Below are 27277 nucleotides of genomic sequence, written 5' to 3' on the forward strand. Positions count from 1 at the left end.
CCCACAGGAACTACCTGCGCAGCAGCTGTGCCCCACCTCGCTCTCTGATTGGCTGAGTGGGCATTTCTGAGTGGGACCGTGACAGGACAGAATTGGGAGCCCAGCGGACCACCATGAGCCGTGATGCAGCACTACGGGGGCACAGGGATGGGTAAATAGGACTTATTTATTATGATCTCACCACTGTCTGTGCCCTCCAGATTTTTCACTGCTGCAAAGCCTGCTGCAGCCATAGCCCCCCCACACACACAGCCTGCTGCAGCCATAGCACACACACATACAGCCTGCTGCAGCCATAGCACACACACACACACACACACACACAGCCTGCTGCTGCCATAGCTCACACACACACCCCTGCTGCAGCCATGACACGCAACCACACACACACGCACACCCCTGCTGCAGCCATAGCACACACATACAGCCAGCTGCAGACATAGCACGCGCACACACACACACACACAGCCTGCTGCAGCCATAGCGTGCACACACAGCCTGCTGCAGCCATAGCTCAGAAGCACACACAGCCTGCTGCGGCCATAGCACACACAGACACACACACACCCTGCTGCAGCCAAAGCACACACACAATGGACTTTTCCAGCTCAGAAACAAGCTGCCAAATAGTGACCAACAACATCTCAGCGACCACTCTTATTTAATAGGGCCAGTGCTTTATTACTGATATATGGAGGAAACTAAGTGTATGGGAGAAAGGGTTTTTCTGGTTTCAAAAATAGGATCCTTAAATTGATAGAACATAACATTTATTGATGAGAAACATTTATAAAATTAATGTGAAAATTAAATTATATAATTTTGAAAGATTTTTTTTTTAAAGCTTGAGTCAGTATATTTTTTCCGACTCCTGCCAAAACTAGCTCTGACTCCACAGCCCTGTTTTAAACCAATCATTTGTATATGACACTTGAAAAAGTGTCCAGAATGGTCTTGAAACGCGCTGTGTCTATTTTAATACTGTTTTAACCATACTGCCTATATCTGGTTCTACGCCCAGTTACCCTTCTTGTGGAGTTGAGGAGCTTTGTCTACCACACCAGAATAAACCAGGTCGCCTTTATAAACTGATTATAGAAGACAAATCTGACAATATTAAACATGCATAGATAATATAAAGGCCACTTTTTTCTATTATAAAGGTATTAACCCACACACCGTATATGCAGCGTATTTACTACTGCGATACGCAGCAAATACGCAGCAGATTAGATCTAAATATCTGAACACAGCATCAAATCTTCACCATCACATCTGCTGCGTATTTGCTGCGTATACGGTGTGTGGGTTTATACCCTAAAAGAACAAAATGATTGGAGAATTTTACTTGGAAGATTTCAAAGAAAGAGAGGAAGAGGCCAACCAGTAACCAGATGGATGACTACTGTCATAGAGATCAAGAGCATGCCATTTAGAAACCAGAAACCATTCACTGTGTAGTGTGGGAGCTAAATGGCACCACACAGTGCCTTCCCAAACACTATATACACAGAGCTCCATGACTGTTGTTATACAAAGCTCAGCAAGAGCCATAAGACCTAGATCAGTCCTGCAGTGAGTACCAGGTCTAAAACACATCTGTAATAAGAATACTAAAACTTGTCCTGACCTGATTGTGGCTCTAATAAACTGAATTGAGAAGTATGTGGATTTGTATTACAGATGTGTGTTGTAGGCCTCAGCAGGCTGTAGTACCGATTATTGGGGTACCAATGCAACTAGGTGGTAGTAAAAGCTAATCATATGCTTGGCTGAATCTCTAGAGGTATAACCAGTAGGAAGAGGGAGATTGTGATCCAGCTGTATAGAGCTCTAGTGAGACTACATCAGGAATACTGTGCCTAGTTCTAGATACCTCACCTACATAGACTACAAAAATGGTAGACGGTCTGAAGCATAAGACATATGTTAAAGGACTAAAGTGTCAGCAAGAAAGTGTTTTAAACAGAGATGAGCGCAACTTGAGCATGCTTGAGTGCGATTGTTCAGCATTTGAATACTGGTGGCTGAAGAAGTTGGATGCAGCCATAGGGAATACTGGAAAACATGGACACAGCCATTGGGCTCAAGTTGCGCTCATCTCTGAAACTGAACAGTAGGAGGCACAATCTGACGTGAGCTGGCGGAAAGATCAGAAGCAACATGAGAAAATATTACTGTACTGAAAGAGTAGTAGATGCTTGGAACAAACTTCCAGCAGATGTGTTTGGTAATCTACAGTAACTGAATGTAAACCTGCCTGAAATAAACATATATCTATCCTACGATAATAATAAGAAAGTAAATATTATAATTGCAGACTAGGTGGGCCAGGTTAACGGGCATCCTTTTCTGCCAACAACCTTATGTTTCTAAAATGTCAGAGAAAATCAGCCCCCCCAAAAAATCAAAATGTCAAAATGGCTCCTAAAGGCGACTTATAACCTTATGGGAAGCACAATATGTAAAAAAAAAATATATATATACATACAAAATAAAGAAAGACAAAATAGAGCAGTCCAAACCACAGCCCTTCCAGCCCTGGGGAAGACCACAGCGGAGGGGGACACCCTTTCAAAAACTTGTTTTGTACCGAAAACACCTTAACATTTTCTTACATTTTTCCTCAATTTTACAAAAAAAAAAAACAAAAAAAAATTGCTAATATAAAACCTAAAAAAGTACCAAACAACAAAAATGTGTCTAGTTATGAAGCTGGGGGGAACTGCCTGGTCTACAAGTGGTTACTATGGAAATGTAATGGCTCTGTGTTTCTTCACCATGACTGACAGCTTTGTTATTCTTTTCATCCACTACTAGAGGAGTGCTGAGTGAGGAGATTGCATCATCTGTAGTGTGCAGCCACAGCTCAGGGTGTAGGCTTCAGAGCTCAGCAGGAACTACTTCCGGGTCACCCCACAGGTCACTGAGCTGTGAGAGCGCACGGCCGAATGAATGAAGACCTAACCCGCTCAGCCCAGGGCTGCAGGTATGCTGGCGCTGAAAGGGTGTAATGCTCCAGCACCGGCCCTGGAGCCCTGACGTCACCATTCGTCCTCCAATCGCGTTGTTATCCCTTCCTTGGAAAGGGCGTTTATCCAAAGCTATTTGGAGGCCTGGAACGCAGCTCGTACCGGAAGTAAGCTCAGTGAGCATTGTGGGATTGCCTGTAGTCTACCAGTGACTTCCTCTTCAGCAAGATGGCGGGCGACGAGCCGGGAGTGACTCTGGGGCAGCCACATTTATCTAGGCAGGATCTGGCTACTCTGGTGAGTTTTCTTGTACTGTGGACTTGTAGTGTCCGCCGAGTGTGTGGGGCTGAGTGTGGTGGTGGTGCTGGGGTGTGCTGCTGCTGAGGGACACATGACTGCAGCGTGCCTGCCGCCGGGCGTTATCTCATGTGCAGGCCCAGCATGGAGCCCCCAGGCCTGGGCATATGGTGGCCTATAGGTGAGCACCATCGTCAGCTGGTTACATGGGGCCTCACAGGTCTGTGGATGGGCCTGGTACATGAGTGAGTCTGGGGGAGGAGATGGACGTGGTACAGTCATTATACTGATGGATAGGTAGTGGGGAGTATGACATTGGTTTAGTCTATGACTTATTAGTAACATCATCCACCCATGACTCATCAGTAGGGATCATCCTCTAAGTCCACGGTCACATATGTCCAGGGATCTGCGTGGTATCATTGGAGCACAGAAATGATGCATGCAGCACATATACAGGGCACAGGATGGAACATGGTGCGCCTCCGCTGGCCTTCCCCCTGACGCGGTACGCCTCCGCTGGCCTTCCCCCTGACAGGGTGCGCTTCCGCTGGCCCTGACGCGGTGCGCCTCCGCTGGCCTTCCCCCTGACGCGGTGCGCCTCCGCTGGCCTTCCCCCTGACGCGGTGCCCCTCCGCTGGCCTTCCCCCTGACGCGGTGCCCCTCCGCTGGCCTTCCCCCTGACGCGGTGCCCCTCCGCTGGCCTTCCCCCTGACGCGGTGCCCCTCCGCTGGCCTTCCCCCTGACGCGGTGCCCCTCCGCTGGCCTTCCCCCTGACGCGGTGCCCCTCCGCTGGCCTTCCCCCTGACGCGGTGCCCCTCCGCTGGCCTTCCCCCTGACGCGGTGCCCCTCCGCTGGCCTTCCCCCTGACGCGGTGCCCCTCCGCTGGCCTTCCCCCTGACGCGGTGCCCCTCCGCTGGCCTTCCCCCTGACGCGGTGCCCCTCCGCTGGCCTTCCCCCTGACGCGGTGCCCCTCCGCTGGCCTTCCCCCTGACGCGGTGCCGAATCACAGACACAAGGTGGGCCCCACATGTCTCATCACAGTGTCAGAATATAGAGCCATTCCTAGCTCTTCCACACACCGTTTGAGCTGCTCTTGACCACCATGGCATCCACAACTTTGCAGTCGTGTCGTCCTGGAGGTTAAACATCTGCTAAATGCTAAGGATTGGTGATGAGCGAACTTACAGTAAGTTCAGGTTTGTGCAAGCATTTCAGCATTTGAATCCTGCTGCCTGGTAGAAGATGGATCTATGGCTGTATCCATGCTTTGCAGGCAGACCTAAGGCTGCATGAATCTTCTTTAGGGAGCGGGGTTCAAATGTCTAACATTCGGGCTTGCACAAATCTGATACTACTGTAAGTTCGCTCATCTCTATTCCTGATAAATCAGACCAGTGTGCATTAAAGGGGTACTCCGGAGACTAAGCAAAAAAGGGTTTTTTTTGCTAATAAATTGCTTTAATAAAGTTATAATTATTTGTATTGTAAAGATATATTTCTTACGTACATAATCTCTTCCAATGACTGGCAGCAGTAAGGGATGACGCTGCCATCAACATTTGTGTTGGGAACTGCAGGGCTCTGAGCCTTTCAGTTCCTGATCCCCTGCTGTGTGTTGTAGGGCTGCTGCACAGCACTACACTGAGCACTGTCCTGTTTTCCCATGTACTATTTATTCTTATATACAGTACTTGGGGGAGGGGGGATGCTCATGCGATTGCTGTGTGTGGCCTCTACACAGCCAGCAGTGTTTGCTATCACCTCTCACTGTACTAGAACCATTAGCAGAGGGAGCGGTGATATCAGTGACTGCCGAGATCGGGCATCGTCCAAATGTGATGGCTAAGGCCCTGATGCAAGTCTTATAGAGAGATTTATCTGACAGATTTTTTTAAGTCAAAGCCAGGAACGGATTTGAGAAGAGGAGAAATGCTAGGCTTTCCTTTAAGACCTGTTCCCTGTTTAGTCTTTTCCTGGCTATGGATTCAAAAATCTGTCAGATAAATCTTTGTGTAAACACAACATAATAAAGTAGTCCCCAACCTGTGACCCTCCAGCTGTTGCAAAACTATGCCCATCATGCCCAGACAGCAGAGAGTCGTAAGCTGGTCTTATATATCGGACACAGCAATTTGCCGTTCATGTTAGGCAGATACTGAAAGTTTAGCTATACAGTTGGGTCTTGTTGCCATCAACATCAGTTGTGTAGAAAATGTATATGTCCGGATGCTGTTCAGGCAGCAGAAAACATAGCTAACTGCACCCTTCTGTCGGCCATGACAAGATCGCGTATGTTGGAGTTAGAGGTTGTCCCCTTTTCTCCGTACCCCTTGCTGATATCTGTATCGGTACCCTGGCTCCTTAGTTATAAATACAGCCATGTGTACAGCATGTGGTCCGCGGCTCAGTTCACTCTAATTCATTCGCATTGTTTCTTGGGAAAAAGCAGCCATGTTTTTCTAATCTTGAACTCATTTAATGTTTCTAAATCAGTCTGAAAATCATAGATCAGTATTATCGGTGATCTGCACATGGAGTCAGCCTGAGGCAGACTTTATGAGAAGATTACCGATCGAACAGATCGGAGATAAGTATTATAAACCTGCCTGTGAGGGACAGTGATTCCGCCGCAAGGGTCCCAATCAGTCAATGACAGGTACTTCTCCTGTCACTGACTCTCTTAAAGGGGTTGTCCGGCGATAAAAAATTATTCACAGAATAACACACATTACAAAGTTATACAACTTTGTAATGTATGTTATGTCTGTGAATGGCCCCCTTCCCCGTGTTTCCCCCCACCCACGCTAGACCCGGAAGTGGGGTGCATTATACTCACCGCATCTCGTGTCGTCCACGGTCTCCGATCGTCAGCAGTGACGTCTTCTTCGGGAGGCCGGCGGATCTTCCCGAGTGCCGGCCACCCTCTGCAGCGTCATCCGAAGCTCAGCCGCGATTGGCTGAGCATAACTGTGCTCAGCCAATCGCGGCTGAGCGGCTGATGACGCGGCCACGTCATCAGCTGCTCAGCCGCGATTGACTGAGCACAGTTATGCTCAGCCAATCGCGGCTGAGCTTCGGATGACGCTGCAGAGGGCGGCCGGCACTCGGGAAGATCCGCTGGCCTCCCGAAGAAGACGTCACTGCTGACGATCGGAGACCGTGGACGACACGAGATGCGGTGAGTATAATGCACCACACTTCCGGGTCTAGCGTGGGTGGGGGGAAACACGGGGAAGGGGGCCATTCACAGACATAACATACATTACAAAGTTGTATAACTTTGTAATGTGTGTTATTCTGTGAATAATTTTTTATCGCCGGACAACCCCTTTAAACACTGGGATTGCTATAGATCAGTCTTTAGGGGTTAATGACAGGCAGCAGTGTGATCATGGCTGCCTGTTATTATCCCCGACTAACATTTGCAGGACCAAACTGAAGAAGCTCTGCACGCATTAAATACTACTTTCCTACTGCATGGGGCTTTGGCAGTAGAAACACATACAGTGGTACCTTGGTTTAAGAGTAACTTGGATTAAGAGTGTTTTGCAAGAAGAGCTCAGTTTTTCAAAATTGTTACTCTGTTTAAGAGCATTGCTTTGGTTTAGGAGCTCCCTGTACTGTGTGGGAGGGGGAGTGGGGAAGGGGCATAGTCTCCATAGCATGGTCTAAAGCACTGTACTCTGACCCAGGAAGTCTCCCTCACCTTCCAAATCATAGCAGATCCACTTCAGGGGCTTACATCAGGAGACAGTGGGGGTAATCTCTTCATAGCTGTAACCCCTGTCTCCCCGGAGAGAGTGTGCTGCATGTATGTGCCCACATATGTCCTGCTCATTCCTTCATGCTCCCTGCAGTGTCTGTCAGTCCTTGTGTTTTCCATCCTCTCCATTTCTGCTGTAATGTGCCTGCACTCACACTCCGCTATACACACTGCTTCTAGAATGTGCCTGCACTTACTCAGCCATTTACACTTCTGTATAGAGTTTCTGTCTCTCTCCTCCTGCACAGCTCTGTGATTCTCACTTCCTGATTGATCCATGCTAAACACACACCCTTCCCTAGCCTGTTATATTACACTACTGCATTATGGGGATCTGCAGTTCCATCCTGTATCTACAAACCGCTGCTGTTTTTCAGGTTTATGCACTTACTATACATGATACATATGCTGCTTGGCTATACTGTGCAGTAACTTATAATATCACATATTATATTCAGCTGTTTCTGAATGTTTGTTTCATTAGTTTTACATGTTGTTCAGAATATAAAATAATTTTTGGGGTGTGGAACCAATTGTCTACATTTCAAGGATTTCTTATAGGAAAATGTGCTTTGGTGTAAGAGTGGATTTGGATTACAAGCACGGTCCCAGAACGAATTATGCTCGTAATCCAAGGCACCACTGTATACAGATTGTGGACATAAAGGATAGTGTCATAGGGACCCAGGTCTCAGTCCTTATGTTAGAGCTTGGCGATAGGGTAACAGTGGAGGAATAGTGTGTATGTATTTACTATATAATATATATTCCTGTATAGAGACATTTGATATTATGAATACTTCTTACTCTTACAGGATGTCTCCAAGTTGACTCCTCTTTCACCAGAGATCATCAGCAGACAAGCCACCATTAATATAGGTAATATACAACACACAGATATTAGTATATCCTTGTTCTTCAAGAGCATTACTGGGGGAAAAATGATTCATAGCACAGATGGATGAGCAGAGAGCTGCTGCAGTGCGGTAACCCAATGCTGCCACTACACAATGTACAGAAACGAGGCGTCCGCCTCCCAGACATTATTTACATCTGGGTTCTACAGCTATTCAGATCAGTGGGGGTGCCAGGTTTTGACACACCACTAGAGATGAGAGAACCTTGAGCATCCAAACCCGATCGTTCGGCATTTGATTAGCGGTGGCTGCTGAAGTTGGATAAAGCCCTAAGGCTATGTGGAAAACATGGATATAGTCATTGGCTGTATCCATGTTTTCCAGACAACCTTAGAGCTTTATCCAAGTTCAGCAGCCCCAGCTAATCAAATACCGAAAGTTCGGGTTCGGATGGACCCGAACCCGGTTCGCTCTTCTCTACTCACCCCCATCAGCTGTCAGTGGTCCATCAGTCATTTTTCCCTGGAAACCCCCCTGAATGAACTTAAAGGGCTTAGCCAGCAAAAATGTTTGTTTGTTTTTTGTTTTTTTTCAGATCAACTGGTTTCAGAAAAATTTATAGATTTGTAACTTACTTCAAGTTTCTGACACAGTGCTCTCTGCTGACATTTCTGTCCAGAGTATTAGAGGTTTTGTGTTGGTATTTGCTGCTGCTTTGGACAGTTCCTGTCTCAGACACAGATGTCAGCAGAGAGCTCTGTGTCAGACTGAAAAGAAAACATTTCCTGCAGGACACACAGCAGCTGATAAGTATGGGACTTGAGATTTTTAAATAGAAGTAAATTACAAATATATATATATATATATATATATATATATATATATATATATATAATCTTTTTTAAAACAAAAATATTTTCACTGGATGACCTTTAACTCTTGTTTCATCCGAACACATGTTATGCTCATGCTGTATATTTGTGTTTTATTAGCGTACAAAAAAACCTATTGTGCGAGGTTTTTGACCTTTGTTATTTATTTTAGGTACCATTGGACACGTAGCCCATGGAAAATCAACCGTAGTAAAAGCGATTTCTGGTGTGCACACTGTTCGATTTAAGAATGAACTTGAAAGGAATATTACCATCAAGCTGGGATATGCCAATGCTAAGGTCAGTGTATATACTAAAGGAGACCAGGCACATGAGCTGAATGGTGGCTAAACCCACTGATGTGAGTGGCACTGACCAACTATTTAATGCGTATTGGGCTGTTCCAGCCTTACGTTAGGTGCTCACTACGGAATCCGCATGGAGAACTTCCAGCAGATTCTGCCACTCCCGTCCAGACTTCTCTTGGGAAGCGGAACACTTTAGAAAACGGAATGGCTTTTACACAAGTCTACGCTGAGCTAAAATTAGGTTTGGCAGATCTTACTATAGATTTGCTTATCTCTAGTAAAAAGCCTTGCAGAAGCAGATAGTCATATAATTTTTATTTTTGAATAAAAAGGCATCATTCTGTGATTTCTATCTTTTCCAATGTAAACAGAAGGTTTGCTGCTTATTTGCACTGATCTGTTTGTTCACTTCTAAGTTTACAATGATACCAATGGAAAAAAAATAAGTTGGCAGTATCTCATTGCTGACATGCATTGTCGCTAACAACTGCTGGCATTACAGATCTACAAACTTGATGACCCCAGCTGTTCCCGCCCTGAATGCTATCGTTCCTGTGGCAGCAGTACCCCTGATGAATTTCCTACAGACATACCTAACACCAAGGGCAACTTTAAGTTGGTCAGGTCAGTATCTGTTTATTGGAAGTAAATTCATATGGTATATTGGAAGTAAATTCATATGGTATTAGAGAGTTGTTGGCCTAAATTAGAAAATGCTAAAGATAGATATTTAGCTGTAAAGTTGCATTCACATGATATAGTGAACTTTTTTCTTAAACATTCCACCTGTAAAAACAAAAAGAAACACATGGCTAATAGCAGCTCCAAACTGGCAAAATGCAAGCAACTTTGCAATTAGTTTTACTGCACTGCACACTACTGCCCCCTATGTTTACATGGTTAAGCATGGTAGGATTAATGAAAAGGTGTGCATTGTACACACAGTAGTGCCCTATGCTATTATTTAGTATGACTAAGAACTTGTACATGTAGAACTTTATAGTAAAATTTACGTTGGGAATTATTTTTGGGCTTTTTTTTTTTTTTTTTGCCTTTATGTTAGTGGAAACACAGACTGTTTATAGCTTTCAGTAAATACTGTGACCACCGTAGAAAGGATTCTTGGCAGTCACTAAAAAGTAGTGTTCATGGCTGTTATAACTGTGTGTGTGTGTGTGTGTGTTGGTGATCCAGGTAGGTAGAGTAGATCAAATAGGGCAATTAGTTATAAAGATTTTATCTGCAAATATCTGGTATCAATCAAATCTGTATTTCATGTGCACTTTTTAAATTCCTCCTATACTTGTGTTCCAGACATGTGTCTTTTGTGGATTGCCCGGGTCACGATATTTTGATGGCCACTATGCTGAACGGCGCAGCCGTTATGGATGCTGCCTTGTTATTGATAGGTGAGTTTGTACATATCACTAAGGCCTAATTCACACATCCGTTGTTCTGTCCGCAATTGTGGACAGAACATGAAACCAATGTTATATTATGGCCCCATTCACACGTCTGTACATGTATACGGGGCCGTGATCCATGGCGTAAAAAAAAAATGGACATGTTGTAATGTGGACTGTTTTTTTGCGGCACGGATCGCTGGGGTAATGTGTGAACAGAGAACTACAGATGCACATACGGTAGTGTGGTCCGCGGACCGCACTACGGGTGTGTGAATGCGGCCTAAAGATTATATAAGATTGCATGTGTTTTTTTTATGGCTGTTGTTAAAAAGATTTGAGGGATAGATTGTAGAACTAGAACGAGGGATACGTTTGGTGATCTGGAATGCTGCTCCCTATGCCAATATTGGTTGGGAACAATTTTATGCTGATGCATTTCCTTTTTTTTTTTTTTTTTTAATTGACCCAAAGTTTTCCATTTACTTGATATTAGAAGAGGTTCAGTTCCAAACAGAGCCAAAATGAGGGGAACAAATCATATACTAGTAAAGGAAAAAAAAATAGACCTGATAGTTCTGTAATGCCACTAAACTGAAACTGGAATGAAAATAGAAACGTGTGTGTATAAATGTATGTGTGTATATATAATAATATATATTCTGTAACACACACTGGAGCTCTTTTGTTGCCTAATCTCGTCTGGTTTTACTTTTTTCCAGCTGGCAATGAATCGTGTCCTCAGCCCCAGACCTCTGAACATCTGGCTGCCATTGAAATCATGAAGCTAAAGCACATCCTTATTTTACAAAATAAGATTGATTTGGTAAAAGAAAGTCAAGCCAAGGAACAATATGAGCAGATCCTTGCATTTGTACAAGGTGAGTGAAGCAGTGGCAAACTGGCAGGTTACTTACTATGTTAGTACCTAATCTGTGTTATAGTTCATCTTTCTTTACACGTTCCAGTCTTAGCAACTTTCCAATAGTTAAAACCTTATAGAAGTCCTAAAAATAATATGGATGTAGGTAAAGAATGGATATAATAAAATCTTAAAGCGACTCTGTATCCACCAACTAAACCGCTAGTACCATCTGCTTATTGAGAGTAAATCTTTACTAGTGGTGTCTCTTAAAATGCGCCTGGTGCCTTGGTTAGAGCAAAAAATTGTCTTTTAAACTTGCAGCACTGTGTCATACTGCCAAGGCCTAGAGTGTCTTTGCCCCAGGTCTTTGATGCCTCTCCTTCCTTCCTCCCCACTCTCCTCATCATTAGGAACACCCACATGCAGGATTTCTATTCATTGCTCATCTAAACAGTGCATCTGTGTCGCTATGGCACATGCACTGTTTAGACAGGTGATGAATAGAAATTCTGCCCAGGTAAGTTCCTAATGATGTATAGGGTGCAGAGAAAGAAAGGAGAAGCGTCGCAGACCTGGGGCAAAGACACTGTAGGCCAGACATGGGGAACCTTCAGCCCTCAGGCTGTTTCAAAACTATATTTCCCATCATGCCTGGACAGCTAAAGCTTGGGCTGCCCAGGCATGATAGTAATTGTAGTTTTGCAACAGCTGGAGGGCCGAAGGTTTTCCATCCCTGCTCTAGGCCACACCAGTATGACACAGTGCTGCAAGTTTACAAGATCATTTTTTGCTCTAACCAAGGCACCAGGCGCATCTTAAAAGACATGACCATTAAGGATTTACTCTGATCAAACGGATGTTACTAGCGTTTGTTTTTTTTTGTTTTTTTTAAATCAGATCTTTTTTATTGAAACAAAGTTTTTGTTACAAACACAAACAGTGTTCTATTTTCTCCCGACCCCCCCCCCCCCCCCCCCCAAACAAAAGGAATATGCATATAACAATTAATTATGTAGGTAGCCAAGACAAGTAAGGAAAACCAAGCTTCTAATGCAGGTCCACATGGATAGGGTATTATCAAGGGGCGTCCCCCAGCCGTGCTCATCTAGCAGCAGATAAAATAAACTGAAAGAAAAAAGGAAGTAGGGAAAAAACGAAAATAGAAGACGCTGGTATATTTGCCTTCTAACACTCTCCTAAAGACATATGAAAAAGGTGATCCACATTAGTCAGAGTCACCACATCTCCTAGCAAAATTATCCTGCTGGTCAGCAAGGAGAAAGGCCTCAAACTGATTCCTTCGAAGGAGTCTAGAAGAAACACCAGGGGCGTCTATCCAAGGCCCCCACACAGACTCAAACTTCTTCATAGCTTTCCTTTTTTTGTATACCCCCTTTTCCAGGCAGATAATGCTATTAAGTTTGGCAATTAGTTCCGCAACTGTAGGTGCGGTAGGTTGTATCCAGTGTTTGGCTATTAATTTACGGGCTTGGTAAAGGATTCTACTAATCGCCAGTTCTATACCCGAGGGCTCGTCGTCCTCACTTATCAGACCCAGGACACATTTCAGCGGTTCCAAAGGTATTGCAATCCCAAAGACACGTCTTATTAGAGCCACCACCTCCCGCCAGTAATTCTCCAACTCCACACAACTCCACATAAGGTGGATAATGTGGGCATCTCCCATGCCGCACCGGGGGCAGTTTGAGTCTGCGCGGACGCCTATTTTAAAAAGGAACAAAGGGGTCCTGTACACTCTATGGACCAGGAACAACTGGGAGAGTCTGTGTGCCTTGGAAATCGCCAGTTTAGGCGTCATAGCTAAAACAGTAGACCATTGGTCATCCGTTATGGGACCCACATCCATCTCCCACTGCTCCTTGATCGTCAGAGGTCTACTGGACATAAGAGTCCAAGATAAGATAAGAGTAATCATACCTTTAGAATCTGAGGCAGTTAACACCGTGTCTAAGAGGAAATGAGAGGTTATGTTCGGAAGAGATCTACCGAATTGTGTCTCAATAGCGTGGCGCAACTGTAGATATCTAAAAAAAGACGAGTGCGGTAAATTAAAATCCTCCTCAAATTGGGCGAAGGACTTGAAGGCTCCCCCATGAAATAGCTGCGAGAGAGCATTTAAGCTCTTCTGTTCCCAAAACAAAGCTCCATCCAATTCTAGCAGATGCGGGAACCCAGGATTGCGCCACAGCGGAGTGTACTTAGTATATTGTCCACACTCTAAAAAGCATTTTATCTGTGCCCAGACTTTACGCAGCATGGGCAGTAGAATCGGTACGTCTGAGGGCCTGGTCTGAGATGCGATCTCCATCAGATATATCGGGACTCTGCCTCCAGACAATTGTTGAAAGAGTAGTCCTGTAGGGGCCATATATTCCGATCCACCCCAACCCCGAAGCTGCTGAAATTGTGCGGCAAGGTAATATAGATATGGGTTAGGGACAGCTAGGCCACCTCTATCCTTTCCCCGCTGCAATGTGTCCAACCTAATTCTAGGTGTCTTTCCATCCCATATAAGCTCTCTGAACAGGGACTGAATACGCTTAAAATGCACCATAGGCACCCAGACCGGCGCATTATGTAGAATATAGAGGAGTTGCGGCATCAAAATCATTTTAATCAGGTTGGCCCTGCCCGCCACCGAAAGAGGAAGTTTACGCCATAATTAAATTTTCTGGGCAGATTTTGTTAATAAGGGGAACAAGAGAGAGGTATTTAGAGACATCCGAGACTATCTGAATGCCCAAATACCGAAATTGAGACACTATAGGGACGGAGACGCCACCCACTCGTAGCTGGTTAGGAAGGGGATCCAGGGGTAACAGTGGCGACTTGTCCCAATTAATCAGTAAACCGGAATATTTTCCAAATGTACCTATAAGGTTTATGACAGGCGACAAAGAGCGATGAATATCCCCTAGGAACAATAGCATATAATGCTATACGATCCTCCATGTCGCCATGTCTGAACCCAACTATATCATCCGAGGCTCGGACCAAACAGGCCAGCGGCTCTATCGCCAGGGCAAAAAGAAAGGGGGATAAGGGACACCCCTGTCTAGTTCCCCGATGTAAGGGAAAGGACTCGGATAGAAGACCATTCACTCGGAGACGAGCCAATTGTGCCGAGTACAGCAACTTTATCCATAAAAATGTAATTAGGGCCGAAACCCATACATGAAAATACGCACCAGAGGTATTCCCATTTGACGCTGTCAAAGGCTTTGGCAGCGTCGAGTGAGAACAAGGCCCGGGCGCCCCCCTCACATGGAGCCTGTAAATTATAGTATAACCGCCTGATATTATCAGCAGTGCATTTTCCTGGCAGAAAGCCTGATAGATCTCGGTGAACCAGATGAGAAATGACCTACTAGCGGTTTGTAGGGTGGTGTGGGTTGCTGGATACACAGTCGCTTTAAGAAGCCATATTTTAAAGGAGTTGTCTCACCAGTGACTTTCCCTTTTAAATCAGCTAATGCTATTCCAAGTTTCAGTGGAATACAGCTGATTTATGACAGGAAAAATTGTGGCAAGTCGAGCATTTCTCCTGAAAAAGCCCCTACAGAAGTAATGCAGTATAAGGTGGGAGCAGCTCATGTTAAACACGGACTGCAAGAGTCTGCCACAGTGCTAGGTGCTTATATAGAGCAGTCCTCCTTTCCTGCTCATAGAGTGGGGAAGTTCCTTCTGCAATGCTTGTTTGCTGTAATAAAGCATATGGAGGGCTGTTGTCTTCATGAGTCTTTTTTTTTTTTTTTTAATACCAGGTGACATATTATAATTCAATGTTTCCTAATCTTCTACTTTTGAGACTGATGTACTGTTTGTTTTTACAACAGGTACAGTTGCTGAGGGTGCACCTATCATTCCAATCTCTGCCCAACTAAAGTATAACATTGAAGTTGTGTGTGAATATATTGTTAAGAAAATCCCAGTGCCTCTGAGAGACTTCACCTCTGAGCCGAGACTTATTGGTAAGTAAGCTACCTCATCCTTGCAGTAGTATTCCAAAGACTTTTTTTCTGTCAATCTAACTGTGCTCAGGGTGCCGTTAGGATAAAGAACTATACTTGCCCTCCTCGCAAACCCAGAGTTGGAAAACATCAGAAGTGTTGTGTTTTCATCTTTTTTTCGCTTGCTCTTTAAAGGCAACCTCTGATACTTTTTATTGCCTGAACCACCAGTATTGATCTCTCTAAGTATGGGTACAAGGAGGGATCTATCGATCAAGGCTGGTAATACAGCCCTGATGATCATGGTTCATGCAGCATAAATGTGATGACCGGTTTCTTTAAGTTAAAACTTCCCACAAAATGAATCACTAAGGAAAGCAACAGAGTTTAGTCTGGCTCCCTGACTTCATCATTTACTTATTGCCTGAGATGACATAGAATGGCATATTGTTTAAGCAGGCTCCCAGTTACTCGCTCTGCAGAGCAAATTTTTTTCTTGTGTACCACAAACAGCCCATGCCAGGTCGGGCCAAGCATGCAGCAGTTTGTTAATCTAATTTTTTTCTGACCGTATTCCAGAAGCCATTTACCAATTGTCTTTAAATTAATGCATAAAATGGTCTGATTCCCAACCTCTACAGTAATATGTCTAAAATGTGTCTGCATACCTTTTTTTTTTTTTTTTTTTTTTTTTTTTTTTTTATACAGCTGTTCACTAAATTACACATCCACTTGTGGTTAAACATTTTGCAAATTCACTATAAAGTGAAGTACTGGATTTTGTGAAATAATTGATCTAAACCACTAAAATAACGTTTTGTGTTTTCTCAGTTATTAGATCTTTTGACGTCAACAAGCCGGGATGTGAGGTTGATGATCTGAAAGGAGGTGTAGCTGGAGGCAGTATTCTAAAAGGTGTATTAAAGGTATGGCTATTGGTTAGCTAAAACAGCAATTATTAGTGCTGGGAGCTACACATAGTTATTTGACATAGTTAATGCTTGGAGCTACACATAGTTATTTGACATGCCAGAAAATTGTTCATTTTTGCTCTTTCCCACAAATGGGCATATGAACCATTTGCGTGAAGAGTGTATGGAGAGGTCTCAGAACTCAAGCCCTCCTTACCTGTGGCTTCTGGCTACTTCCATTCTGGCTATTTATAAAGCTCTAAATGACATAAACCTATTAAAAAAAACAAAAGCATAGAAACAGCAATTTGAAAGTGAAAAAATCTGTTTATCTTTTTTCAATTTTTTTGCTGGTGACATATTGTGATATAATTTATAAAGCTATGACCACACTAACACTTTACACACTGTAAATAGACCTTTGGAACATTGGCATTTGGAAAAAAAATTATTTTTATTCTCCTCATTATAACATGGTGTGATAATGTGGTCTGTGCTCAAGTTTTTGTTTTTTTGTGTTAATTCTCAGGTTGGTCAAGAAATAGAGGTACGCCCTGGCATAGTTTCTAAAGACAGTGAAGGAAAGCTCATGTGCAAGCCTATCTTTTCTAAAATTGTGTCTCTCTTTGCCGAGCACAATGACCTTCAATATGCTGCTCCCGGAGGCCTTATTGGTAAGAGGCACTATTGGTATAGCTAGCAATAGCCTTTTCTCAGTTCTCCTTAATGGGTGATGTAATAAATATTGAAAACACAGAAAGATTAAAGGGATCTTGCCCCCCAAATAGACCCTCTACCCCCAAAAACTAAAATAATAGTATTTGTAATAAATGTGCATAAAATATACTTTCTGACCAGTGTAAATGCCAAACGTCTGTGGTATCTCATCTTTTTGACCTGCCCATGTTGTTCAATATTCTCAGCATCTGCAGTGTTTGGACCTTACATCACAGAGGCTTAGTCAGTACACAATAGGAGCTGAAGGAGGAAGCCAGGTGGCTTAACAATAGATTTTCAGTCAGTAAACCCAATGGTCTGTCTGCTGTGGCAGAAATTTCTAGTGATTGACCAATTACCAGCATTGTATATGATTTTATATTGTGTAGTTTAAATCATACCCCATCTTTCTATGTTTGTGCAGGTGTTGGCACCAAGATTGACCCAACTTTGTGTCGTGCTGATCGTATGGTTGGGCAGGTATTGGGTGCAGTTGGGGCATTGCCTGAAATATTCACAGAATTGGAAATCTCTTACTTTCTCCTACGACGTCTCCTGGGAGTACGTACAGAAGGAGATAAGAAGGCTGCAAAGGTAAGGGTTTAGCACAAGAACTAAATGGAAATCATTTCTGCACTAAATACCTTCCTTTCGAAAACTTCCCTGGTACCTACCCTGGCAGAATGGATGGGTGAACTCAGAGACCTTGGTAGAATGGAGGAACTTGTGGCTGAGGCCCATGATAGATCTGACAAATTTGAAAGTGTTGTTTCTGTGGCGTTTGTTCATGGATTCAGAGGAGTTTCTCGCTCTTATTCGCGAGCCTCTGACATCCGGTGACTGAGTTTCTTTGGCTGACAAGTCAGACTGGCTGTGACTCTCTAATTCTGGCTCTTCTCTCTCTTGTCCTTCTTTAACCTCGCTTTTATGCCTGCATTTTTTACGTTTCTATTGTTGATATTGCTTCTTTTGGTGTCTTTAGGCACCTCTAGCGGCATTATGGTATAATTGTTAGCTTCTATACTCATGTTCTTTTATTATAATAGTAAACCGGACGCCATGCGACTTGCAGGTCGCAGATTATTGCACGTTATTTGATTTGTATCTGTTGTTTTTGCATGGTTGCCAATAAAATCAGATTACACATAAATACCTTCCTTTCTGAGAAAAGTGCATCTTTTGTGTTTCAGGTTCAAAAATTGTCCAAGAATGAAGTTCTGATGGTCAACATTGGTTCTCTGTCCACCGGAGGTCGTGTAAGTGCTGTAAAAGCTGATTTAGGAAAAATCGTGCTCACAAATCCAGTGTGCACAGAAGTAGGAGAGAAAATCGCTCTTAGCAGGAGAGTTGAGAAACATTGGCGGTAAGTAGTTTATTGCATTTACTTTGGTTAACAGAGCTTGGAGCTTTTGTAGGCCTTTAAGTGAACCTGGCTTTGTTTGATACCACAGCTAAGCCCCATTCAAGCAAACAAAAGTAGCAGTGTGTCTGATAATGCAGTTACAGGGCTGCATTCTTCCCAGATAGTGAAACATTTCCAGTTGTTTTTAGCTAGAAAATTGATACAGTTGTATTCAAGCTAGGCAGTTCTGTGAGGTAAGCAACATAGACTGCAGACTGATTGTGGAAAACTACCAGCTACTGCTATAGTATCGGTCTTGGCCAGGCATGTGCCACATATCAGAAGTTAATTTAAGTTACAGTAATGATTTAATTTGAAAGTTTAACTATCGTTTAAACAAATTTCTGACAAGTCATAGCAACATGTCAAAAGTTTGTATCAGTGGGGATCCAGGTGTTGAGACCCCTGTTGTTTTCAAGAGGGGGCAGACATGCTCAGCAGCTTGTGCTCTAAACACTAATGAGCTGTGTATGGTATTTCAGACATTAAGAGTTGTTACATAATTCTGGAGCTACCGAAAAAATAATAATAATAATAATAAAAAAAAAAAAAATACTCACCATGCTCCCCCACCGCAGGTCCTTCTGTGATGTCTTTGAGTCCCCTGCTAAATGCTCTGCATGCTACTTCTAAGACAGACACTTCTCGGCACGGACAGCCCACACAGCCAATCACTGGCTGAAGTGAAAGATCACACCAGTGATTGGCTGAGCGGGCTGTCACTGCTGAGAAGAGTGTGTCGTGGAAGTAGCAGGCAAGAGCGTTCAGCAAGGTACCCAAAGATATCACAGGAGGGAGAATGTTAGCGTAGTGTGGGGTTTTTATGTTCTTTGCAGCCCCAGGAGCTTAATAAATACAATTTTAAGGCCTAAAACACAGGTAAATGTGTAAGGGCTAGATTGACAAACCACTCTGTGTAGTGGTCAGCATGCGTTACAGCAGTGCTGTTCATGTGAAGTCCTTCCTGGCAGGTAGCCCTGAGCATAGCTGGCCTTTGCTATACTTTATTTGCAGCTTGGTACAGGCCAGTACCATGAGGACATCTCTGGATATTCTTACTGTTTTAGTCTTATTTTCCTTTCCTTGTGTGTACATTGTATTAAATCTTCTTTTTCTGCAGGTTGATTGGCTGGGGTCAGATAAGAAGAGGAGTGACAATAAAGCCAACAGTAGATGACGACTAGACACCCTGATGCTGCTAAAATGTTTTTAAGAAAAAAAAAAAAAGAAACACTTGCTTTATATTTATTCAGCAAGTGCTTCCTACCTGGATAAATTAACTCTTCATATGCCAGAAGTCTATTTACAGGCCCCAATTTCTAATTTATAACTAAGCCGGTTGTGACACAAGAACACTTGATGCTGTCCAGAGATCGCCTGCTGTGTAACACATAAAATTGTATGCTTTTGTTACAAAGTATAATACCATTTTCTTCATTCTGCCTAAGGTGGTTGAAGCCCTCAGGACTTATTTCACCAATGAATTTATGTCCTCAGAATAAACTTCAAAAGACCAGCTGCTTTATTTTTTTTGTTTTGGGGTTTGTTTGTTTTAACTAACTTTGTTGTATTGGTGTCAAATGGCTGGAAATGCTTCAGTGGCTGGATATTAGAATGTAGTTCACTAAACAAGGTTGTTCGTAACCCCAGGGATCCACTATTGTGCACAAGGAGTCTGTGGGTGTCTGAACAAATATATTTTGTGGCTCAATTTAAAGAAGTAGTCCGGGTGAAAATTTTTATTAAAGTATTGTATTGCCCCCCAAAAGTTATACAAATCACCAATATACACTTATTACAGGAAATGTTTATAAAGTGCTTTTTCCCCTGCACTTACTACTACATCAAGGCTTCACTTCCTGGATAAAATGGTGATGTCACGACCCGACTCCCAGAGCTGTGCGGGCTGTGGCTGCTGGAGAGGATGATGGCAGGGGGACACTGAGGGACACAGGGCACTGGAGGGACACAGAGCATCCCTCTGCCATCATCCTCTCCAGCAGCCACAGCCCGCACAGCTCTGGGAGTCGGGTCGTGACATCACCATTTTATCCAGAAAGTAAAGCCTTGATGCAGTAGTAAGTGCAGGGGAAAACTGGGTGGGAGAAGCTTCAGCGTGCACCGTAAAGACTACCAGAAAATGTAGTCTGATAGCAGTGCAGGGGAAGAGGAATAGCAAGAGATATTGAACAGGCAGAAAACTGCATCAGAGCGGGACTAGTATGAAACCTCATGAAGAGTGTCATGGAAGAACATGGGTAAGACCTTCGCATTATGGGTTTGTTTGTTTTTTCCACAAGGCTGTCCAGAGTTCCCCTTTAACATTCTCTTGATCTAAAATAAGGTCTTGTCCACACAGCTTTAAGACAGTAGTGCACAATCCGTGATCACAGATGACCTGTGGATTTGCTATGCACAGTCACAGACAATGCACACAGACCATGAGGTACAGTCTATGGAGCCCGGCCAGCAAAACAAACTGCATAAATGCAGGTCCAGCTTCTTTGCATCACAGATTGGCGACCACATGGATATACTTTTAAAATAGATGGGTGGAGAAAAAAAAAAAAAAACACCTTTTCCATACTCTGCTGTGTCTCTTTTGACTACTTTCAAATTAAAAAGTAAATCTGCATATGAAAGGTAACCCATCCTGTTATAAAGCTGGAAGCAGATAGCACTGGATCTACCACTGACAATAGGAGAGGAGCATAGTTCATCTTTAGACATTCTGACTATTAGAGCATATGTAGGATGCAATTCCCTTAAAGGGGGACTGTGTTCGCTGACCGGTACAGTGATGTATTTTGGTTAGGGACTCGTGTATCAGAGATCTGCACGTTGGTACATGAGGCAATATGGTTTCATCAAATTATATACTAACTTCTGATGTTGGTTTTTAATGTAGCTGAACAAGCTTTCGTGTCAACCATGGGTGCAATGTGCAGCCATTTCTGTCTTTTTGGCTTGTGCACCCCTTAAAGGGGAACTCCTGCTAGCCTTGGATTACCAAAAAAACTTTCTAAAATGTACCCATAATGTACCATACTTTGCTGCCCGCTCAGTACCCCTCTTGCTCCTATGACTGTGCAACACTTTAAGACTTCATCTCCCTGAAGTCTACGCGACACACAGTCTTGATGTCTTCTTTCACCCACTATATACCCCACAGACACAAACTCCCTGCAGGTCTCTGTCAGCTTCTGCATGTTTCCATCCCTAGGGACTCTAGTATGATAAGTTGTCTTCTGTACAAAGTACAGCTTGTTTGCATATGGGGTTCATGTAGCATGCTAGCGGTGCTGCAGAAAGGGCACCCATGTTAGTAAATAGAAGGCTAGATGTTGGCTGGGCACCCCTCCCACTGCTGACAAAGTTACAAGCACTGTCTGTATAGGTGTCCTGCGGTAAGGGTCAACGCAGGTGCAGAGTCAGCAACTGATCCCTTCTTCCTGTCAGGAGGGCGGAGCTCTGCACTTCTTTCCTTCACCCTCTCTCTGGCATCTCCCCGCCCCTTCTCTGACAATATTTGCTTAAGCTGTTTATGTGGAGGAACAGAGCTGACACCTAGAAACGGGCCCTGCTTACATCGATGATGCATGTATGGGGGTATCTTTTACACCAGGCCACATGATCTTCTTCTCCTGGGGAAGGGGGGGAGGGTGTTGTTGCTAGGGAGCAGGTGAACCAGGAGACTAAATGAATTAGACGGAGGCATGTTGCAGTTTATGGTGCTTCCGGGAATTTTGTACCCTTTTGTGGTGGTCTAGTTCCAGATCAGGTTCTCACCATGCGATCTGTTATACTTCCCGGGCTGTGTCTTGGCAACGCAAAATTGCAGATTTTTGGTCACATCAAATCCGGAAATATTGTAATAAAAAATAATCAAAAAGTTGCATGTACAGATCATGGCACAAAAATGACACCTCATAAAAATAAAAGCATAATAAGGATCAGGATAGAGCAATTTTCAACACATTTAGATTTTTTTTTTTAAAGGCTTAATTAAAGGATACAGCCTATGGCTCAAGCTCATCTGTATGGATGGTGATACAGACCAGTTTAGATGAGTCTAGTATGCACAAAAGTGTGGGCCCGTCCCCAGGTCAACTGAACTGAAAACATCACAAATCCCAAAGATTTATTAACACCATTATTTGCAGTCACCCTGGTCTCCTCTTGTTCACTGTAATGCCACCCCTTTTTACCAGTCCATCCACTTGCAAATCTCTACAAAGAAAATACGATTTAATCTCCTAACCTAAAAAAAAAAAAGTCCATATTGTTTTCTTGTTTACATTTTCTCATTAATCTTTAGACGCCAATCTACACCCCATCTCTGGTCTTCCCATGCCTCTTACAGACTCCTCATACCCAGGACTTGTCACATCTCCTTACTTCAAAACATCACACACCCTAAGTCACCTGTTTGAACAAGCCTGCGGTGTGATCTAAGGTGTAAGTGTGTTTGCTGGGAATGCCTTAGCTTCAAATGTTTTACAGATGATGTATACAGAACTAGGCCATGTTCACACGCTGTACAAACAATGGCCATTCCACCGCAAACGACCATTGGTTAACACTACCTATGGCTGGAATTAATGATCATGATAATTAATTCTGGAGTCGGGTAGCATTAAACAATGGCCATTCAGGGTGGAATGCCCATTGTTTGTACATTTTTTTTTTTTTTTACACACGTACTACTTATTAATAGCCTTGTATTCTACTTTCACATGGGTCAAATACACTGCGGGTCTTCAGCAGCAGATTATATGCTACCAGTGATGTGAATAAGATTATAAGAAATCTTTTTCACATCTTGTGAAAAAATTTTTTTATGTGCAGTCATTGGCCTGCAGTGTATCCGTTTATATTGCTAATATAGTGGGGTTTTATTGTGGATTTTGCCTATTGAATTCAATAATAAAATTAAAGTCCACTTGAAGTGGTTCTAGAATTAGTTCAGCTATTCAACGGGAGTGACTTGTATAGGAATCTTGATTGTCATATAATCAAATCAATATTTTTATCAGAAATAGAATCCAGGCTGTATTCTCGGCTACTGTGCAGCTATAATGATATCTGATGCATGTTGATGTATTTGTAAACATACACTATTTATGTCTGTAATTGTCCTGGTATTTACCATACTGTTTCTATAGTAACCATATGGAACTAGATGATTGATGCCTCAGGGTTATGCTGGGTTTACACGGAACGATTATCGTTCAAATTTGCACGATAACGATCGAATTCGAACGATAATCGTACGCGTAGACGCAGCGAACGATCGAACGACGAGCGAGAAATCGTTCATTTTGATCTTTTATCTTGTTCTTAAATCGTCGTTCGCAAAAAATTCGCTGATCGTTCCGTGTAAACGGTTGTCGCGCGAAAGTCCGGCCGCCCCCTGCTCGCAGCCCGGCCCCCCGCTCATCCGTAGCCCCTGCGCCGGCTCGATCGCCACCCCCGCCGCTCTGATCGCCACATGGGGTGACGATCAGGGCGGCGCGGGGGGCTGCGGTTGACCGTGGGTCCGGGCTGCGGATAAGTGGGGGGCCAGGCTGTGGGTGCGCGATAGCAAAACGATCGCAAAATAATTTTTCCGTACGATATATCGTACTGTCTAAACACTGATCGTTATGAGAAAAAAAAATCGTTACTCGGACATCGTTAATCGTATGATCGGGCCAATTATCGTTTCGTGTAAACCCAGCATTAGTGTCATTGCTTTTCAAGTAATCATAATTTTTTCTTCTGCTATCCACTGCTGGTTACTTACTGGAAACTGCTATTTCAGCTATACTTAAAGCTAAAAAAAAACAAGTATATAGCCCTAAAATCTCTGTTGATGTTTATGTCTATGTTAAAGTTGCCTATTTTCCAGCATGTTTTGTTGCCAACTGTCTAGCTCATGGTTTTCCAAACTGTGGTCCTCCAGCTATTGCAAAACCACAATTCCCATCATGCCCGGACAGCTAAAGATTTGGATTTTGCTGTCCAGACATGATGGGAAATGTAGTATTGCAACAGCTGGAGGGCCGAAGTTTGGAGACCCATGGTCTAGCTCAATCATAAGTTCATAAGATTTGTTGCAGAATTTCCATGCCTATTCTATACTCCTCAACATTGAAAAGTCATGGAGGTATGGCAATATCAGGAACAATAGACATATTTATTGCCCACATGGCCTCCAGCCCAATCTCTGGCTATCATTGTGTCCAAGACAAAAGGGGGACTAATCACTGAAGAGGATAGGCTTCTATTCCAGCCTCAGTTGCCATCTTGCTCTGCACCAGGGATGGGGAACCTTCGACCCTCCAGCTGCTACAAAAATACAATTCCCATCATGTCCTCTCCAGGCATGATGGGAGTTGTAGTTTTGCAACAGCTGGAGCGCCAAAGGTTCCCCATCCCTGCTCTAGCCCATGATAGCCTTTGGGTCTTACTAAATAAAGTGATTTTAAACAATTAGCAAACAAGAGCTACTTTAAATTGTTCACCGTATTACACAGAACGATAGTCGTTAGTTACAATCGTTACTATGATCGTTTACTCCATCTGATCCCAGCAACTGAACGAACGATGTGGAATTACACTGAACGATTAGGCAACGAATGTGGAATTACAGCGAACAAATGTGGAATTACAGCGAAAAATTAGCCAACGACTAATGATCTTGGTGTCAGTCCAAAATCAACAACACATGAATGATTTCTTGTTGCCTGCATTTACACAAAACAATTATCGTTTAAATTTAAACGATAGAAGGATTTTTTGCCCAATAGTCGTTCCATATAATAGGGCCTTTTAACAGCGATGGTGTGAGGTAAATGGAACACCTGTAGCTGGATGTCTGACTTGTAGCCCAATCTCATGCCTTCTGGTTTGAAGACACTGTAGACGGCCTAGATTTGTTATGTGACGTCCAATTTCACTCTCAGTGCAGAATGGAATACCACACACCATTCTTCTAATCTGACAATTCATCCGTGCAGAGGGTCACATCTGTCATTCCAGTTCGTAATTGGTCTCCCAACCACTGGGACACACAATGTTGAACCGTGCTGATATCTCAGCCTTCACACATAGCAATCTAAGTAATAAATCAAGTCCTCCCAGTTCTAGGATTCTGTCCCTCTCAGTTTGTGGAGCAAACAGCTGGCACATCGACGAGCAGGAAGCGGCACACAATTATACTGTCATGTCATGCTCAGATTTCTGTCTTTTATACCACTGAAGCTGCTCCCACGTGTCACAGATTGTGAAATATAATTATTTGCAGATCTTAGTGACGCTTGCTACTGCCTCGATTTGCATTACCTTACTGCTTGTCTTTTTAGGTTTTGCAATTTAATGTTAAAAGGCAAGGTGTCATCAGGAAACAATAAACTATTGTTTTAATCTAGTTTATTTTCCATTTTACTCAATATATTATAAAATAATCCGGAAATCTTTCAATTTTCATTCTCACCACTAGGTCAAAAACTAAGCTGAGACTTCCTGTTCTGCCTGTGGTGATAAGAGGAGGCTTCTGTAAAGTGATTTATACAGCATTACAGCGACAGGTAACACCACAAGATAGATAGCACCCGTATAAGAAAATAGCAGCTCCCTGTGACATGACTTCACAGGTCACAGAGTGTGCTCAGCAATGTTTCACACTCATCTGAAACAGACAGATCCTGCCTATTGTCATCTATGTCTATGGGGTTTGCTGGAAAGCATATCACTATTTTTTTTTGTTACAAACAGCTCAAGTGAGATACATGCCCTTCAAGAAGGGTGTTCATTATGTAAGTGAGACCATTATGTGAGCTCAGCCAAAAAACTGGGAAACTGGTACTCCCGGGATGGACCTCCAAATAGCATTACATATCCTCTGGAAGAACCATCTGCGCAAGACATGCCTCTTGAGAACTTCATTTACAAGGGTTTGGCTATAGGGGTGCGGAGAGTGAGGTTGCATCAAGGTCCAGGAGCCTCAGGGGGCTCATAAAGTCTCATTTCCCTATATGAGAAGGCAAGTACTATAAATTAAGCATTATAGTTGAGGGGCCCTATAAAAAATTTTGCACTGGGGCCCTCCGGCGTTTATGCTTCACTTTGCATTTTCATTGCCAAGCATTCACTTACAAGGCTCAACACAAAAAGCAGTGACTTGGAGAACTCTGAACTAGAGGAAACAAGCTGAGTATTCAGGCTCTATCTGTCCCAGTCTGGCAGGTCTAAAAACACTTAGGGCCCCTTCACACGGCCAACTAAAAACGGTTGATAATTGGCCGTGTAAAAGTGTCAGCGATCAGCCGAGGAGCGGGAAATTGTGAACTGATCACATTGTTTGAGCAGCCCTAAAAATCATTGTTTTCCGGCTGCACATTTCCGTTTAACCAGGAGATGTGCTGCTGATGTCATGTCCTATTTTTGTCCGGAATTCCGGCCCGGACGCCCCCATAGAAGTCTATGGGAGCGCCGGAATCACGGGCACTTTCCTGATGTACATCAGGAAAGTGGCCGGGATTCCGGACTGCCTTCTCACCCCCCATCGTCTATACCCCTCTCCCCCACAACTCACCCTGCACCCGACTCTTCCGTCCTCCTGCTTCCTGGTGCCGCGCGTCCTGGTGTCCACCGGGTCCTGCTGCCGCCGCCGCACCTGCCCTCGGGTTGGCGGCCCCCGCCCGGCCCCCTCGCTTGGCGGCAACCGACGGACACCCCGCCCCCCCCGGACTTCAGGTTGACGACCCCCCCCCCCCGGACCGCCCCCAACCACCAGCACCGGCGGCCCCCGAATCTCGGCCGCCCGCCTGCTCGCTCGCCCGATCGCTTACCCAGCAGCCCAGCAGAAGACCAGGACAGGTGAGATCACTGCTCTCGCTCTCCTCCTCCCCCCCCCCCCCCCCAAAGACGTAAAACTCCCACCATGTCCTGTC

The 27277-nt window shown here is 43.9% G+C and overlaps 1 protein-coding gene across 1 annotated transcript; it reads left to right on the forward strand.

The window, feature by feature from the left end:
* Nucleotides 1-3161: 3161 nt before the first annotated feature.
* Nucleotides 3162-19857, forward strand: EIF2S3 (eukaryotic translation initiation factor 2 subunit gamma). Its single transcript, XM_069946146.1, has 13 exons — nucleotides 3162-3269; nucleotides 7851-7914; nucleotides 8937-9064; nucleotides 9575-9696; nucleotides 10387-10481; nucleotides 11198-11356; nucleotides 15198-15332; nucleotides 16143-16237; nucleotides 16752-16896; nucleotides 17364-17533; nucleotides 18130-18302; nucleotides 19462-19561; nucleotides 19615-19857. The coding sequence occupies exons 1-12, from the start codon at nucleotides 3201-3203 to the stop codon at nucleotides 19523-19525; spliced, it is 1419 nt and encodes a 472-aa protein (XP_069802247.1). The 5' UTR covers nucleotides 3162-3200; the 3' UTR covers nucleotides 19526-19561; nucleotides 19615-19857.
* The last annotated feature ends 7420 nt before the right edge of the window (nucleotides 19858-27277 follow it).

Source organism: Dendropsophus ebraccatus, chromosome 11, assembly GCF_027789765.1.
Source record: "Dendropsophus ebraccatus isolate aDenEbr1 chromosome 11, aDenEbr1.pat, whole genome shotgun sequence".
NCBI classification, from domain to species: Eukaryota; Metazoa; Chordata; class Amphibia; order Anura; family Hylidae; genus Dendropsophus; species Dendropsophus ebraccatus.

Excerpts from the sequence above, each read along its gene's own strand:
- EIF2S3 (XM_069946146.1), top strand. The coding sequence starts at position 3,201 with ATGGCGGGCGACGAGCCGGGAGTGACTCTGGGGCAGCCACATTTATCT. Across the intron at positions 3,270-7,850 it reads GGCAGGATCTGGCTACTCTG|GATGTCTCCAAGTTGACTCC; the intron begins GTGAGTTTTCTT and ends TTACTCTTACAG. Across the intron at positions 9,697-10,386 it reads GGCAACTTTAAGTTGGTCAG|ACATGTGTCTTTTGTGGATT; the intron begins GTCAGTATCTGT and ends CTTGTGTTCCAG.